The sequence below is a fragment of the Rhinolophus hipposideros genome, assembly GCF_964194185.1.
Source record: "Rhinolophus hipposideros genome assembly, chromosome: 21".
NCBI classification, from domain to species: domain Eukaryota; kingdom Metazoa; phylum Chordata; class Mammalia; order Chiroptera; family Rhinolophidae; genus Rhinolophus; species Rhinolophus hipposideros.
In genome coordinates, this window is record NC_138067.1 from 47,509,466 (window position 1) to 47,525,418 (window position 15,953).

Here is a 15,953-nt window from a genome sequence, read left to right on the forward strand (position 1 = left end):
GGAGGAGAGAGGGCGCGTGGGGGGGCGGGGGGGACCTCGGCCTGCAGCATCCGCCGGCCCGCACCGCAGACCCCCCCCCCGGCGGGGGGAGGCGCAAGAAGGGGGGGCAACCAGGGACTGGCTGGGGAGGGGGGGCCGCACAGCCCCCACCCCGGGCCATGCTGACTCCCGGGGCCTGACCCCCCGGGCCCGCCCCCCTCCCCCAGCTCCGCGGCCCGCCGACTGGGGGGCCCAGCCCAGCCCCCTGGGGACCCCCGGAGAGTTGGGGGGCAGCCGGGGGGGCCGCGACGGAGCGGTCGCTGGCCCCCACCGGAGAGACGGGGCGACCGGCCGCAGGGGGGGCGGCCGGGGGGCCGGTCGGGCCGGGACCAAGGGCACCATGTCGTCTGGGGCCAAGGAGGGAGGCGGGGGTTCCCCCGCCTACCACCTCCCGCACCCACACCCACACCCACCCCAGCACGCCCAGTATGTGGGCCCCTATCGGCTGGAGAAGACGCTGGGCAAGGGACAGACAGGTGAGCCCAGGGAGGGAACACTTGGTGGGGGCGGGGGCAGGGGGAGCTGAGGGCAGAGGGCGGGGTATTCAAAGGGCAGGGGCTGGCTGCTCAGACCCCTGGGTCCCTCACAGAAAAGGAACTTGGGGTCCAGACTGCTGGGTCCCAGGATAAGAGTGGGGAAGAGGCTCAGACTCTGGGGTCCTGGGGATGAGAGGGCTGGGGTCCTGGACTCCTGGAGGATCCTGGGGCCCAAGGGCTCCCACCCGGTTTGGGCAGAGGTTGGAGGGGCTCCAGCAGCAGTGGGGAAGGGAGGCCAGCCTGCAGCAGGGATGGTGGCAATGAGAGCAGAGATCCTTGGTGCAGTAAGCCGCAGGCTGGGATGAGGTGCCGGACTGGGGTGCGCCCAGGAAGCTGCTTCCCTCTGCATGGTCCTCTGGCCTCAGAGGGCCGTTGGAATGATAGGGAGTGAGGCTATGGGGTCTACAGCATCCTCCCTCTACTCCAGCATGCTGGCTCAGTGTGAGGACCAGGAACAGAGGTGCAAGGTGGATGTGAGAGGCAAATCCTTCAGTAGTGGCTGTGGAGGAGGCAGCACAAGTCATGGCTTCTTACCTGCTGGATGGGGGTGGGAGCTGAACACCTGTGACCTGGGCAGGGGGTCCAGGGATGGGCCCAGAGTCTCTATGAAGCTGAGGGCCAGGGCCTGAGGTAGGAGGGGAGAGAGTCAGACCTCCAGAAACTAGTGATGAGAGTGGGAAGGTGTTGCTGACATGAATTCGGGAGTTTTGGGGAGAAAGGGGCCACGGGCCTGGCTGTGATCTGAGGGAGGGGGGCTGGAGGGCCAGACTCCTGGGCCTAAGGGGGCGGGGCTGAAGGGCTGGACTCCTGGGTCTGAGAGAGGAGGGGCTGGGGCCTGGACTCCTGGGTCTGTGGCTTTGGGGTTTCCTTTGGGGAGTGGGCATAACTTTGGGGGTTGCATGCACCTAACTACAGCTGCTATTAAAAGAAGGGGATTGGAACGTCAGGGTTTGGGAGAAAGTAGAGAGGATGGTTTGGGAAAGGGGGCAAACATGAGATTATATTCCTTGGGAGACGTGGAGTCTTCCGAAGATTGAAGCACAAAGAATTCAAGGAAGTGATGGGTTGAAGGAGAGAGAGAGAGGTTTGAAGGCAGATTGGGAGAGACGAAACTATGGAGACACAGTGAGGAAAGACTATATGGAGAGATGAACTTGTACAGGCACCGCGGAAGGACAGAATTGAGGTGAGACTCAAAGGCGGCTATGGAGGTGAAGGCATGTGGGTGGATGGACAATCAGGAGGAACAGAACTCGGCAACAGGGAGTGGGCAGAGAACTGTGTTTTGTGGGCATGGCGACTGTCAGCCCCCAGGAGCTCAAGTCAAGGTGAATCAGGGCACTGTGAAATAGCCAGTGGGAGAAGGAGTAGGAAACAGGGTAGCAAGGGGTGCATAGGAGCCAGATTGGGGGACGGTGCTCTGGGAGCACACCCCACATTTTCAATCTTGCTCCCCTAGGGTTGGTTAAACTCGGGGTCCACTGCATCACGGGCCAAAAGGTCGCCATCAAGATCGTGAACCGGGAGAAGCTGTCTGAATCCGTCCTGATGAAGGTGTGTGTGTGTGTTGCAGGGAGAGGGGATCCTTATGGAAATGGGGGGGAGGGAGACAGGCTGTGCTGACCTCCATTTCTCTGTCACCACCCTGTTCCCCAGGTAGAGCGGGAGATCGCCATCCTGAAGCTCATTGAACACCCGCACGTCCTCAAGCTCCACGATGTCTACGAGAACAAGAAATATTTGTAGGTATTTATAGACACCCAGCCTCTCCATGCGGCCTCCCCAAGTTCCTAGCATGGGACCTTTCTTGGAAACAAGGCCTGGAGGGGCCTGGGGAAACTTGAGGTCTCCCAGCTGGGCCACTGAAGGCCCAGTTCCTTCTCAGGATAATTCCGTTATCTGCAGCCCAGAAACTAATGATAAGCATAGGGACACCCACCTGCACACGCATAACACTGATTGTTCCCACACTGACCAGGCATGATGTTAACAGTTGAATGTGCCTCAGCGACAGGACCATCAAACCTGAGCTGCCCTGAGAGGGAGACAAGAGGCTGATCCTCCTCCTTGCACTCCAGCCCCAGTCGCTCACTCCGCTGCACTGAGGGAACACACTATACTGAATAATCTGGGTGCCCTTGGCCAGACCCAACTTGCTAAGTAAGGACAGATCCCTACTCGCCGCCTCGCGCCATACCCCATTTGCTAAGGCTATGGGGCCTAGCAAAGCTCAAGGCCCAGGGATTCCTGCTTCCTCCCAACCCCCACTCTCGAGCATTGGAGGCCCCTCTCCATCTCCAACATAACTCTGGGCACTATGATGGACAATCCAACAATGGGACTCCTTAGGAGTTCTGAGTCCCTCTCTCAAAGCTGTCCAGGCTTCAGACAATAGGCCTTTGTCTGGACTCTGGTGACCCAAGGGACAGCTGGGCTGGGCAGCAGGAGAGGGGACAGCCCCGCTGCCCCCACTACACGATCCCCAGGATGAACTGACTCCCAACACCCATCACATGCTAAGACGGGTTTCCCCAGGCAGGAAGCTGCCTTGGGCCCAGGGACTCATGGGAATTGTAGTCCTTGGGCTACCCCAGGTGTGGCAATAGAAGCGATCACTTCCACTCCAGGGGAGTTTTGTGTCTCACTGAGGAATCTCAGCTTTCCAAGACCACACAGAAATTGAGCTGGGGTTGGGGGGTAGGGGCTGATGGGAGTGAGAGTTTTAACTTTCCAGAGCCTCATGGGATTTGGAGTCTTTAAAATCCAGGTGGCTGATGGGAAGTTGGAGGCTATGTCCCAGAGGCTTATGGGAGTTGGGAGTTTTTTCACCTCTCTGGGGTTGATGGGAGTTGCAGTCATTTCCTTCACAGAAATTGACTTAGATTGGTACACGGTACCATTATTATTGCTAAAAATTAGTGTCATTTCAGTTTATTCACCCCAGAGACTTATGCGAATAAGAAGCTTGGCTTTCCAGGGGGCCAATGGAGATGTATGGGTGGGTTGTCTCTATTTCCCAGAATCCTATGATAATTGGGGTTGTCCATCCTCCAAGTACTAATGGAGTTGCCATAGCTCTTGAAACAACTAGGAGTCAAAGTGTTAATATTGTTGAAGTTGCCATTGGAGTTTCTGCTGCCTAGGGCTGATGGGAATTGAATTCTGGCTTCCCAAAGGCTGATGGGTATTAGAGTCTCTTACTCTCAAGGACTAATGGGGATTGGAGTCTTTACCTCCCTTGAGGCTGATGGGAGTTGTAGTGTTTAACTCACAGAAGTTGACAGTTGACGTGGTGCACACTGCAAATGTCATTGCCTAAGAACAGATGAGAATTCCGTTATCTGCAGCCCAGAAACTAATGATAATCAGAACTTTGGCTTTCCAGAAGCTGATGGAAATAGAGGGTTTATTTCCTAGGGGTCTAGGAGAATTGGGACCTAGTTGCTAACGAAATTGCCTTATCTCCTGAGGACAACTATAAGTCAAAGTGTTGGACCCCTAAGGTCCAACATGGGAATCTCCACTGCCATGGCTGATAGGAATTAAGTTTCTGCTTCTCAATGACTGATGGGAATTGGAGTCTCTACCAGGGACTCATGGGAATTGGAATCTACTCCTTCCAGGGATTTACAGAAATTAGAGTTCTCTGCCTCCATGGGATTGAGTCTGATATTGGGGTCGAGGGACTGATGGAAACGGTAGACCAGGCTCTTTGGTCCCTCACTTGTCCCTTCCAGCCCTCTACCCCCTCCATGTCCCTCAGGTACCTGGTTCTGGAGCATGTCTCTGGAGGTGAGCTGTTTGACTACCTGGTAAAGAAGGGAAGACTGACCCCCAAGGAGGCCCGGAAGTTCTTCCGCCAGATCGTGTCAGCATTGGACTTCTGCCATAGCTACTCCATCTGGTGAGGGGCACAACTACTAATTGGCTTCCTATCTCTATGGATGTACCATTTTGGACATTTCATAGAAATTGAATCCTACTATATGTGGTTTTTGTGACTGGCTTCTTTCATTTAGCAAAACGTTTATAAGGTTCATCCCTGCTATAACAGATGTCAGTACTTCATTCCTTTTCATAGCTGAGTAATACTCCATTGTATGGATGGACCAAATTTGTTCATCCATTCACTGGTTGGTGGACATTTTGGTTATTTCAACTTTTGGGCTATTATGAATAATGTGGATGTATGGACATTCATGTACAGGTTTTGGCATGTACCTGTGTTTTCAGTTCTCTCTGGTACATACCTAGGAGTGGAATTGTTGGGTCCTGTGGGAGTTCTATGTTTAGCCTTTCGAGGAAGTGCCAGACCATTTTTCAAAATGGCTGCACTAGTTAACATCCCCATCAGCAGTTTATGAGGGTCTGGATCTCTCCACATCCTCGTCAGCACTTGTCATTATCTGGCTTTTTGATTATAGCCACCTTAGTGGGTGTGAAGTAGGATCTCATTGTGGTTTTGACTTCCACTTCCCTGATGGTTAATTGTGTAGAACATCTTTTCATGTGCTTATTGGCCATTCGTATATCTTCTTTGTGGAAATGTCTATGCAGATCTTTTGTCCATTAATTGAATTGGTTGTCTTTTCATTGTTGAATATAGTAAGAGTTATTTATTCTAGCGACAAGTCTCATTGGATGTATATTTTTCAAGTATTTTCTTCCAGTCTGTGACATGCTTTTGCATTTTTACAACAATGTCTAGTGAAAATCAAAAGTTTTACATTTTGATGAACTCCAGTTTGTTGATTTTTTTTTGCTTTTACAATTCATGCTTTTTTTTGTCCGATTTAAGAATCTTTGCCCAGCTCAAGTTGCTAAGGTTCCTTCCTATGTTTCCTTCTAGAAGTTGTATAGTTTTAGCTCTTGCATTTAGGCCTGGGATTCATTTCAAATTAATGTTTGTATTTGGTGGGAGGTAAGGATTGAGGTTCTTTTTTGGAATATGAACACCCACAGGAAAAGATCATTCTTTCCTCTCTGAATTGTTTTCAGCTCTCAAAACAAGATATTAAATATGCAGCATGTTTATGATTAATTAAGGTACAAAATACATCCTTTTGGTTCGTCTTTCAACTTCATCTATTTGCACCCCTCTCTCTCTCTGGGATGGGAATTGGAGATGGGGTGGGGACCAGGGCGGAGGGATTCAGACTTGGGGGTAAAGCTGGGTGATAAAAATGCAGCTCATGCCAATTGTCAACACCTCCCTATTGACAAGATGGTGTCAAAACACTGACATTAAACATACTTACCTCCAAGGGACTATAATCAACATACTTAACAACCAGTATGAACCAATTCTGACCACTTCCAAGAGAAATCCTAGAATCCCAGCCATCCCCCCCTCACCATCCCCAGACAGTAACTCTTAAATCTTAAGAAGTTTGGCCCCGGGGGGAAGGGAGACCTGAGGGAGGGACCGGTGACAAGCTTAGGGTAGCAGTATTGTGTTTTTATTATTCAGTATGGAAATATTTAAATATTTAAAGAGCCAGTTCAATATCAGCCCTGCTTACCTCAAAATATCTCACCTCATACATACTCAAATATTTGTGTATAAAATGATACAACATATGCAGGCTCCCACAAAATAATCCAGTGGGGCAAAGAGAGACGATGTAGGGGTGTCGATGAGAGAAGACTTGCCCTGATTTCATAATGGCTCAAGCCAGGGAATGGGCACAGGGGGCTTCTCTATGTTCTTCTATCTACTTTGGTACATGTTTGAAATTGTCCCTAGTCAAAGACTCCAGAAGTCTCCCCCTCTGAGAGTGAATGGGGCCTAGGCTTCCAGGAGGGAGACAGAGGCCTGAGCCCCACCTGCCTGTCTCAGCCACAGAGACCTGAAGCCTGAGAACCTGCTTTTGGATGAGAAGAACAACATCCGCATTGCAGACTTCGGCATGGCATCCCTGCAGGTGGGGGACAGCCTCCTGGAGACCAGCTGTGGGTGAGTCAGGGGCCTGGCCTCCTGAGTCCCCAGTGGAGGGATAGAAGCTGGCCAGAGGCTCACGTCACATCTCTCCCTCAGGTCCCCCCACTATGCGTGTCCAGAGGTGATTAAGGTGAGTGAGGAACAGGTGGAGGGAATGGGAGTGGAGGGAGCCTGGTGAAGAAATGAACTTCATGGCTGGTCCTGCTCCCTTCCAGGGAGAAAAGTATGATGGCCGCCGGGCAGACATGTGGAGCTGTGGGGTCATCCTCTTCGCCCTGCTTGTGGTAAGGTGCCCCTCGCCTCTCCTGCTCCATTTCTAGAACAATCCTGCCTGGTGGAAGCATAGAAGATGGAATTCCATCCTCACCCCAGGGGTTGTCTCTCAAATATTTAACTGTTATCAGGAAGGGGGGTTGTGTATTCACCAGCAGACCAAGATCCTGGAGGTAACCATTCAGTCACAGAGCTGTTGGTTGGTCCAGAGGGGGGCCCCAAAAGGGATGGGGCAGCCAGGAGCCTTGGGAGAGCTTGGGACAGTGGTGGGTCATTTGTCACCCAGGGGGCTCTACCCTTCGATGATGACAACCTCCGCCAGCTGCTGGAGAAGGTGAAACGGGGTGTCTTCCACATGCCACACTTCATTCCTCCAGACTGCCAGAGCCTTTTGAGAGGGATGATCGAAGTGGAGCCAGAGAAAAGGCTCAGTGTGAGTTGGGGGAACCAGGACAGCGGTAAGGACAGTGGGTGATGAGGACAGAATCCCTAAGGGAGTCATAAGGATGGATTTCCAGGACTGGCGTGTCAGTTCCTGGGATGATGGCTAGGAGGGGAGTTGCTGACTGAGCCTCAGCCCCAAGTCCTGCAAAACTGCCACTCCAAAAAGGGGAGGAGGACCCCCACTTCTGCGGGAGAGCACGTGCACAGACAGGCCCTCCCAGGTGACCCAGGCAGGGTCCAGAGTAGTTGGACTGAGCAAGCACAGGGCAATACGTTCAGCCGCCACTAAGGGGAGACAAGAGCAGTCATCCAGCCGTTAGTGACAGGGAGGGTAGGGGGCAGTCAAGGACCCCTAACACCACCCTATCAACTTTCATTGCGACCAACTGTGATCATACAACCTCACTTGTGCTTCTCTACGACCCACCCCCTCACAGCTGGAGCAAATTCAAAAACATCCCTGGTACCTGTAAGTATGGGGGAACTGGACACAGGGGTTCCTGAGGGAGGGACAGTAGTCCAAATATCCAGGGGCCCGCCAAGGGGATGCCCCAGTTTCTGAGTGAGGAGGGGCCAGGGACTCCGACTTCTGGGTGCTAGAGGAAGAGGACACAGGTGGAAGAGAGGCTGGGGGCCTGGACTTCTGAATCTGAGGGAGAAGAGGGCTTGGAGCCTGGATTCCTGGGTCTGAGGGAGAAGGGGCTAGGATTCTGGACTCTTGCTTTGAGGGAGGAAGGGCTGGGGGGCCTGGATTCCTGGGTTCCCAAGAGGTGAAGGCTGGGACCCAGGACCCCTCAAATAAGAGAGGGCTGGAATCCCTGATGCTGGGTTCCCTATCATGTTTCTTCTCCTCCTCAGGGGTGGGAAACACGAGCCGGACCCATGCTTGGAGCCAGCCCCAGGCCGTAGGGTGGCCATGCGGAGCTTGCCATCGAATGGAGAGCTGGACCCCGACGTCCTGGAGAGCATGGCTTCCCTGGGCTGCTTCAGGGACCGCGAGCGGTTGCACCGCGAGCTGCGCAGCGAGGAGTAAGGCCTCCGCCAAAATACACACTCCCGGTGAACTGCGGTAGCTCCCGCGACAGCCCACAGGGGCGCGACAAGGGTGTGCCTGGCATCGCGCACGCGCAGACTCCCTGGCCGCTGCAGCCTGGCCTCTAGATGGGGCGTGGCTTAAAACTCCCGCGTGGAGATGTTCCCAGAGGAACCACGAGGGGGCAGTAGAACCAGCAGGGAAAAGCAGACGATGCTGAAAAGTATTAATGGATGCTGAGACAGACGGTGTGCCTCCTGTAGTACTTTACATATAGTAAATGCTCAAATGTTAGGTATTTTCATCATCATTATATTTATTATTATGATGATGATGATGATTGAGAGAAGTGATGCTGAGATATACACCAAGACAAAGGACAAATGGTTGCATTTTGATACCTAGGAAAATGGAACCATAGACAGAGATACTGGGTGGACTGAGCCCTCAGAGAGCCACAGCTGCAAGGAGTGGGTAAGAACCGCCTCTGGGACTTGACCTCTAACTCCAGTCCTCTCCTACCCTACCCCCTCCCCCAATAGGGAGAACCAAGAAAAGATGATATATTATCTGCTTTTGGATCGGAAAGAGCGGTACCCCAGCTGTGAGGACCAGGACCTGCCTCCCCGGAATGATGTTGGTGAGAAGGCAGGGCTGGGAGTCCAGACCCCAGATTTCCGAGGGGGGAAGGAGCTGCAGGACCTGAAGTTCCAGGTTTAGACTCCCTGATTTGCTCTGTGACCTTTGTCAAAACGCCTCTCCACTCGGGGCCTCAGTTTCTCCATCTGTCTGAATGCCATGTACAGCTGGATGAATCTGTCTTTTGATTGGATTGAAACTCTCGGCCCTCAGACCCCCCTCGGAAGCGTGTGGACTCCCCCATGCTGAGCCGTCATGGGAAGCGGCGGCCAGAGCGGAAGTCCATGGAAGTCCTGAGCATCACTGATGCCGGTGGTGGCGGCTCCCCCGTACCTACCCGACGGGCCCTGGAGATGGCCCAGCACAGCCAGAGGTAGGAACCCTGCTCCTCCAATGGGATTTACAGTCCTGGGTGGGGAAGGACTTAAGGGTTCTAACCCCATCCCCACCTCTAAGGTGTTGTGTGATTGAAACAAGTCACTTGCCCTCTCTGGGCCTCATTTCCTCATCTTGAAGGGAGAGGAAACTGAGCCTTTTGAAACCCTTCCTCCTGATTTTTCTTTCTTTCTTTTTTTTGGTTTAATCTATCCTGGAAACAGATCCCGTAGTGTCAGTGGAGCCTCCACTGGTCTGTCCTCCAGTCCTCTGAGCAGCCCGAGGGTAAGGCCAGGTCCCCAATGAATTGAGAAGGGGTAAAGGGTAGAAGATCCTGTGGATTAGAGATCGAGTTTCACAAACTATAATTCCCATGAAGTTTAGAGATATTGCCTCCTTGTACCTAACGGGCCAAAGACCCAAGGCCTCATTAGTATTTTAATCCATGGGCCATTTCCACCTCTTAGGGTTGGGTGTTCACTAGGTCTGAAGGGTTCATTTACTCATTTAAAAGAAGGTGATTGAGCGTCTACTGTGTACTAGTCACTGCTTGGTTTACAGCGGTGAGCATGATAGAAAAAGCCCCTTAACAATGGGGATTGTGGCGGACGGGGGGTGGGGTGGGGGGGATACTTGGACTATAAGTTCCGGCATGCATCGGGGCCCTCCTGCGTGGGTGTGAGAATGGGCGCCTACAGTTTCCTGGGAATTGTAGTCGTCTCACCCGCCTCCGCTCCTTGACAGAGTCCGGTCTTTTCCTTCTCACCGGAGCCAGGGACTGGAGATGAGGCTCGGGGCGGGGGCTCTCCAACTTCCAAAACGCAGACGCTGCCTTCTCGGGGCCCCAGGGGTGGGGGCACCGGGGAGCAGCCCCCGCCTCCCAGTGCCCGCTCCACGCCCCTCCCCGGTCCCCCAGGCTCCCCACGCTCCTCCGGGGGTACTCCCTTGCACTCTCCCCTGCACACGCCCCGGGCCAGCCCCACTGGGACCCCGGGAACAACACCGCCCCCAAGCCCAGGCGGTGGCGTCGGGGGAGCCGCCTGGAGGAGTCGTCTCAACTCAATCCGCAACAGCTTCCTGGGCTCCCCTCGTTTTCACCGGCGCAAGATGCAGGGTACAGGGTCCCTGGGGGCGCGAAATCCTGAGTCCTAATGTGGGGAGGAGTCTGGGCCCAGATTCCCATATCCTAGGGGACGATGGGGCTGTGAGCAGAGATGCAGATTATGGCGAAGATGGGGCCTCTGCCTCTGAAGGACACGCCTCTTGGGTGCTCTGGCTCACTGTTCCATTGGCTCGTGGCGAGTAAGCCCCACCCAGGGGTGTGGCCTAATGGGGCAGCAGCCCTAGAAGAAACATCAGGCAGCCTGTCATTTGGGGGTTTTTAGCTACTGGGAGGTGAATAGACACTGGGTCTGGACCCCCTAGTTGGAGGCGACTGCTGGCCTGTGTGCTGGACACGAGGATGATGGACAAGTGTTGACCATGCCCTCCCCTCCCCCCCAGTCCCCACCGCAGAGGAGATGTCCAGTTTGACGCCAGAGTCCTCTCCAGAGTGAGTCTAACAGGGAAGAGAAAAGAGGAGATGGAGGGGAGAAGGGGAATTCATTCCCTTAGCCCCCTCCTGACCCTCTTCCAAACATCCCCTCCCACTCAGGCTGGCAAAACGCTCCTGGTTTGGTAACTTCATCTCCTTGGACAAAGAAGAACAAATATTCCTCGTGCTAAAGGACAAACCTCTCAGCAGCATCAAAGCAGACATTGTCCATGCCTTTCTGTCGGTGAGGGGACTGGGTCTCCATGTACGCTGGCCACCATAGAACTACAAATCCCAGCAGCCCTTGGTGTTCACTACCGTAGCATAGGCCAGACTTCTTTCTGCGCTTCATGGGATTTGTAGTTTTTTAGCCAGAGTTGGGTTTGATCATTGTGGGAGCAAGGATGCAGGAGAGGTTTGTTGTGTCCTGGGGCCTGGAAGTGGTGAAATAGGATCCTGAATTACAGTTACCACATGTTAGTAGTGGCTCCTGAGGATTGGTGATTTGCCATTCCCCTACCATTAAGTTGGGAATCAGTTGCTCAGTTCTTCCTCTTGTACCCTGTTTATAAAGGAGGGGAAAAACTACAAATCCCAGCAGGCAGTGGGGCCTCCTGATGCCTTTTAGTGTCCTTTTGCCCCAGTAACTGATGGGACTTTTAGTGCTTTGGGCAGAGGCAGTGGTAGGGTTGGTTATCCATTCCCTGGAATCAGGTCACTGGAAACACCTCCTGCTTATGTCCCCTACCTCTCTCAGATCCCCAGCCTGAGTCACAGTGTGCTGTCACAGACCAGCTTCAGGGCTGAGTACAAGGCCAGTGGTGGCCCCTCCGTCTTCCAGAAGCCCGTCCGCTTCCAGGTGGACATTAGCTCCTCTGAGGGGCCAGAGCCCTCCCCCCGACGGGATGGCAGTGGTGGTGGTGGTGGTATCTACTCTGTCACCTTTACTCTCATCTCTGGTAAGTTTCCCTCAACTAGACTGCCCTAGCCAAGTGTTTGGGACATTCAAGACAGCTGAGGTAGGACAGCAGCCCAGGAGGGCAGCATCAGGGAGGAGGAGACGGTGCTGAGCTGCTGCTGGCTGTGTGAGCCCCCTCCTCACTCCGACACCCACATCTTCTCCCTTTTCTCATCAACATTTAAGGTGGTAGCAACATTTACAATGTGCCTAGTGCTTTATATACACTATTTCCTCAAAGCTTCCCAGCAGCCTTTGAGGTGTTAGTAATCATCCATTTGACGGATAAGAAAACTGAGCCCTCAATTGACTTGACCAGAGTCACACTGCACGCTGTGACAGAACTGGGGTTCAACCCATGTCTCCTGACCTCCCAGTACAGAGCTCTTCCTACTATTTTAAGACTCTATGTCAGAAGAGCGAACACATTGGTGCTGCTGCCACTAGTGGAAAGTGGAGAAACCAAGCTGTCCATTCCTGCACCCAGAGCAGACATTACCAGTTGATCGCAGCAGTTGTTCCTGTCGAATTCAGGGCAGCCTCAGAAAAATTGAGGCAGCCACAATCAACCAGGAGTAGGCACAAAAGATAAAAACCACAGAAATGCCTTGTTTCCAATTCTGCTTTGTTCATGAGTCCCGATAACAAGAGTTTGGAGGACGAGGGATACCTCTGTTCTCCTTGTCACCAGGGTTAATATGTCACAATTGGGAGATGAGCTTGCTCCCATAGTGTCTAAACCAGGTGCTATGGAACACTGGGGTGTTGCATCACCAAAATGAATTACGGCTTTTTTTTTTTTCCTTAAAGACTAAAATATAGAACATTTTCAATTTTAAGATTTTTTTCCTCCCATTGATTTTTCTTACATTTCTAGCTGCATGGCCTCTACTAGAAACTAACAAGTAATAGAACCTACTAAAATAGAAAACAACATGTACTTAAATAGAAAAGTTGTTATTTTAAATCTAACGTTTCTTAGCTCCATTTGCAAACCATGGATTTATGCCTGGTCCCAACAGACTAGGAGAAATTGAGACCAAGAGGAGGAGAGTCCTTTGCTGGGTAGAGGGACCACAGGTTCCACAGGATGGGAGGGCCTTCCCTGTCCCCATATGTCCCCAAGTCAGTCTGTTTCCCTGCCCCTTCCAGGTCCCAGCCGTCGGTTCAAGCGAGTAGTGGAGACCATCCAGGCACAGCTGCTGAGCACTCATGACCAGCCCTCCGTACAGGCCCTAGCAGGTGGGAGGCAGGGCTGTGGGGCTATCTCCTTCTTCTATCCTGTGGGGTGGAGGGGAGGCTTCCTGGTGACCATGTGCTTCAGCTTGGTTTGCAGGTGAGGCTTTAGCTGTGGGGAAGCAGGGCCCACCTGTTGTTGTGCTGACGCTGTTGTTTCATTGAGGCCTCCTCATCTGCTGACCTGTGAGCAGGTTCCTGGAGAAGCTGGTGTCCTTTCTGGCCCTGCTGAGCTGGGGCCCTGCTGAGCTGGAGAGTGTCAGGAGACATTCTCTTGGGGTTGGGGCTTCCTGGACACTAGACTCCTGTCAGGAAGTGGAATTCCCAAACAACCAGGGATGACCAGAATTCCTAAGTGGAGAGAGAGTCCTACTCAGCTCTACTCCTGAGATACGGCAGCTCCTCCCCTTGGAATAGGTATCCCATAGGCCCCATGGGAAAAGGGAGCAAGTAAATAGGACCCCAGCCATGAGGGCAGGAGCTTGGGTGGCCTTGTCACCAGAGAACCCCAAGTCCCAGAGTCAGGTCTGCGTGGGAGCAGTGGTGCCAGACGGATCCCATTTCACCAAGGTCAGAAATGACAGGGCTGATATCAAGGTGTCCCAAGAACCGGGCCACACTCCCTCCTGGAAGCTTTGGGGTGGGGAGATCTGGTTCTGTCTTCCGAGAGGCCACAGGCCCACATTCCTTTGCTTATCTCCCATCTTCACAGCTAGTAACACGGCATCTTCTTGAAGGTCATTCTGTGGTCAGATTTTCTTGTGACCCTGACCTCAACTGGAAAGGTTTTAAGGTCCTACCCAGATAATCCAACACAATCGCCCTACCTGAGGGCTTTAGCCTTAGTCACAACAGCAGAGTTCCCTTTGCCTTATAAAGTAACATAATCACAGTTCTCGGTAGCAGAAGATGGACCTCTTTGCAGCAGGGCATGGTTTGGCCTATCACAGTCCCCAAGGGGACATCTGTCAATGTCTGGAGATATTTTTGGTTGTCTCAGTTCTGGGGGAAAAGGGAGGCTACTGGCATCTCATAGATGGAGGTTAGGGAGGCTGTGAAATACCCCAAACTGCACAGGATGCCGCCACAGCAAGGAGATATTAATATCTGGCCCCAAGTGTCACTAGTCAGAGTGGAGAAACCCTGCTCCATTAGTCTCCACTGGGCCTGGGTGCCCAGACAACCAGAAAGCAAGTTAGGCTCCCTGAACCTTTCTAGACCTGGTTGCCAAGGAAAGGTGGCCTTAGCAACGAGCGTTCCCAAAAGGGTACAACCTTAAAGATGCAGGACCTACAGGCACCCTTGGGGCCTTAACCATGTAATTTATAAAGGGGAACAGGGCAGGAAGAAACCTCCAATCTGCCCCAGAAGGGGGAAGAGCCTTATTGGTTGCTATGACAATGAGCCAGTCTCTTCTAGAGGACCTCAGGTACTGTTTTGGGCCCTATAGAAATTGTTAGATGACTACTGGCAACCAGTGCTGCTACCACGGTCCCTAGACTGGGGTCACCACAAAAAGGTGACCCCAGTCAGGCAGGCCCAACTGGGAGGGCTCAAGACCCCCAAACAACCTACCTTAGGCATCGCAGGCCCCATTGCCAAGGAGCATTCCCCCTAACAACCAGCGTAGTGGAAAGTAAGGAGGGACCCTCTGGCTATGATCTGCGGAATTCAAATCATATCTGTTGCCACACAAGCTGTACCTTAGCAAAGAGGTTGTAACCATTGTCTCTGAGAATGTCTCCTGAAGTCGGGCAACAGGGTCTCACTTGGACAAACTTGGCCTGGTTTCCAAAGCCACAAGGTTTGGAGGGGGCCTAGGATGCGTGACCTGTTGTTCTAGGGTAGCCAGGCCTGGTTGCTGGTGTGTGTTCCCCTGGCAACCATCTCCCCAGGCTCCCAGCCTCATGTTGGGGGCTTGGGCCTCAGCACACTGTCACCGGAGCGCGATCCCTGGGGTTTGGTGACCTTAGGGTTACCCAGGCCAGTTGATAGCAGGAACCTCCATGCTGGGCTCCACAGCTCTAAAGCCTGTGCCAAACTGCTTTCTCCCCATAGATGAGAAGAACGGGGCCCAGACCCGGCCTGTTAGTACCCCATCCCGAAGCCTGCAGCCCCCGCCTGGCCGCCCAGACCCAGAGCTGACCAGCTCTCCCCGCCGAGGACCCCCCAAAGACAAGAAGGTCCTGGCCACCAACGGCACCCCTCTGCCCTGACCCCAGGGGGCTGGGGAAGGAGGGGAGCCCCCTCCACCCCCCTTCCTGCCCCCCAACTGTGAATCTGTAAATAGGGCCCAAGGAGTACATAGGGAGGGGGGAGACACAACAAACTCGGCCTTGCCCTGCAGGGATGGGGCTCAAGGGGCCGTGCCCAACGGGGGTGGTTTTAGGGGGCACTAAGGGCGGGGAGCTGTTTCTATTTTATTTATTGGTTAATTTATTATTTTATTTATTGATCAATCTCTCTGTGGGGTGGGGTGGGGGAGAGATGGGAGCTGGTGGGGTGGCTTAGCAGATCCGGATGGACAGAGCCATCTGTCCTTGTGTCATCCCCAACTCTCCCTTCCCAGGCTCCCCCCTCCCCAGGTTTCCCCCCTCCCCCCACAACCTTCTGTACGGATTTGCTCTCCGGAAGGAATTCTGGTTTCATGTGATCCTGCCTGCGTCCCTGTCTCTGATTCCGCCGGTTGCAAAACAAAAAACAAAAAAGTTTAACAATAATAAATAGCCTCGATCAGGGATGGCTGGCTGGCCTTGGCCTCTCACTTCCTGGGTGGCCCTGATTGCAGGGGTGGGACTGGAGGGCAGGGACAGAAGGGGACAAAGATGCCAGCCAACCAGTTGTTTGCAGACCCACCACACATGTACACCCACTAGGTTCCAGGAGGGGCATAGATGGCACATTCTTGAAAGTTCATCTCTGACTGTTCATTCCCGAAGTTGCAC

At 53.3% G+C, this 15,953-nt stretch overlaps 1 protein-coding gene across 2 annotated transcripts; it reads left to right on the forward strand.

Annotated features, from left to right (window-relative positions):
- Nucleotides 1-36: 36 nt before the first annotated feature.
- On the forward strand, nt 37-15,746 carry BRSK1 (BR serine/threonine kinase 1). 2 transcript variants are annotated; one of them, XM_081030478.1, is made up of 19 exons: nt 37-515; nt 2,035-2,129; nt 2,232-2,317; nt 4,339-4,479; nt 6,415-6,531; nt 6,613-6,646; nt 6,732-6,800; nt 7,076-7,222; nt 7,671-7,702; nt 8,092-8,262; nt 8,809-8,906; nt 9,119-9,278; nt 9,505-9,565; nt 10,025-10,394; nt 10,784-10,832; nt 10,935-11,058; nt 11,572-11,773; nt 12,925-13,014; nt 15,067-15,746. In XM_081030478.1, exons 1-19 carry the CDS (start codon nt 380-382, stop codon nt 15,222-15,224), a joined length of 2,340 nt encoding a protein of 779 aa, XP_080886604.1. In that variant the 5' UTR covers nt 37-379; the 3' UTR covers nt 15,225-15,746. The 2 variants fall into 2 exon arrangements, with proteins under 2 accessions (XP_080886604.1, XP_080886605.1); XM_081030479.1 differs by lacking the exon at nt 37-515 and having other exon boundaries at nt 2,232-2,321.
- The last annotated feature ends 207 nt before the right edge of the window (nt 15,747-15,953 follow it).

What these genes read in the sequence shown, in the direction of transcription:
- BRSK1 (XM_081030478.1), top strand. Translation starts at nt 380, where the DNA reads ATGTCGTCTGGGGCCAAGGAGGGAGGCGGGGGTTCCCCCGCCTACCAC. An exon ending in TACGAGAACAAGAAATATTT is followed by an intron (nt 2,318 to 4,338) that starts GTAGGTATTTAT and finishes CATGTCCCTCAG; the next exon opens with GTACCTGGTTCTGGAGCATG. An exon ending in CGCGAGCTGCGCAGCGAGGA is followed by an intron (nt 8,263 to 8,808) that starts GTAAGGCCTCCG and finishes CTCCCCCAATAG; the next exon opens with GGAGAACCAAGAAAAGATGA.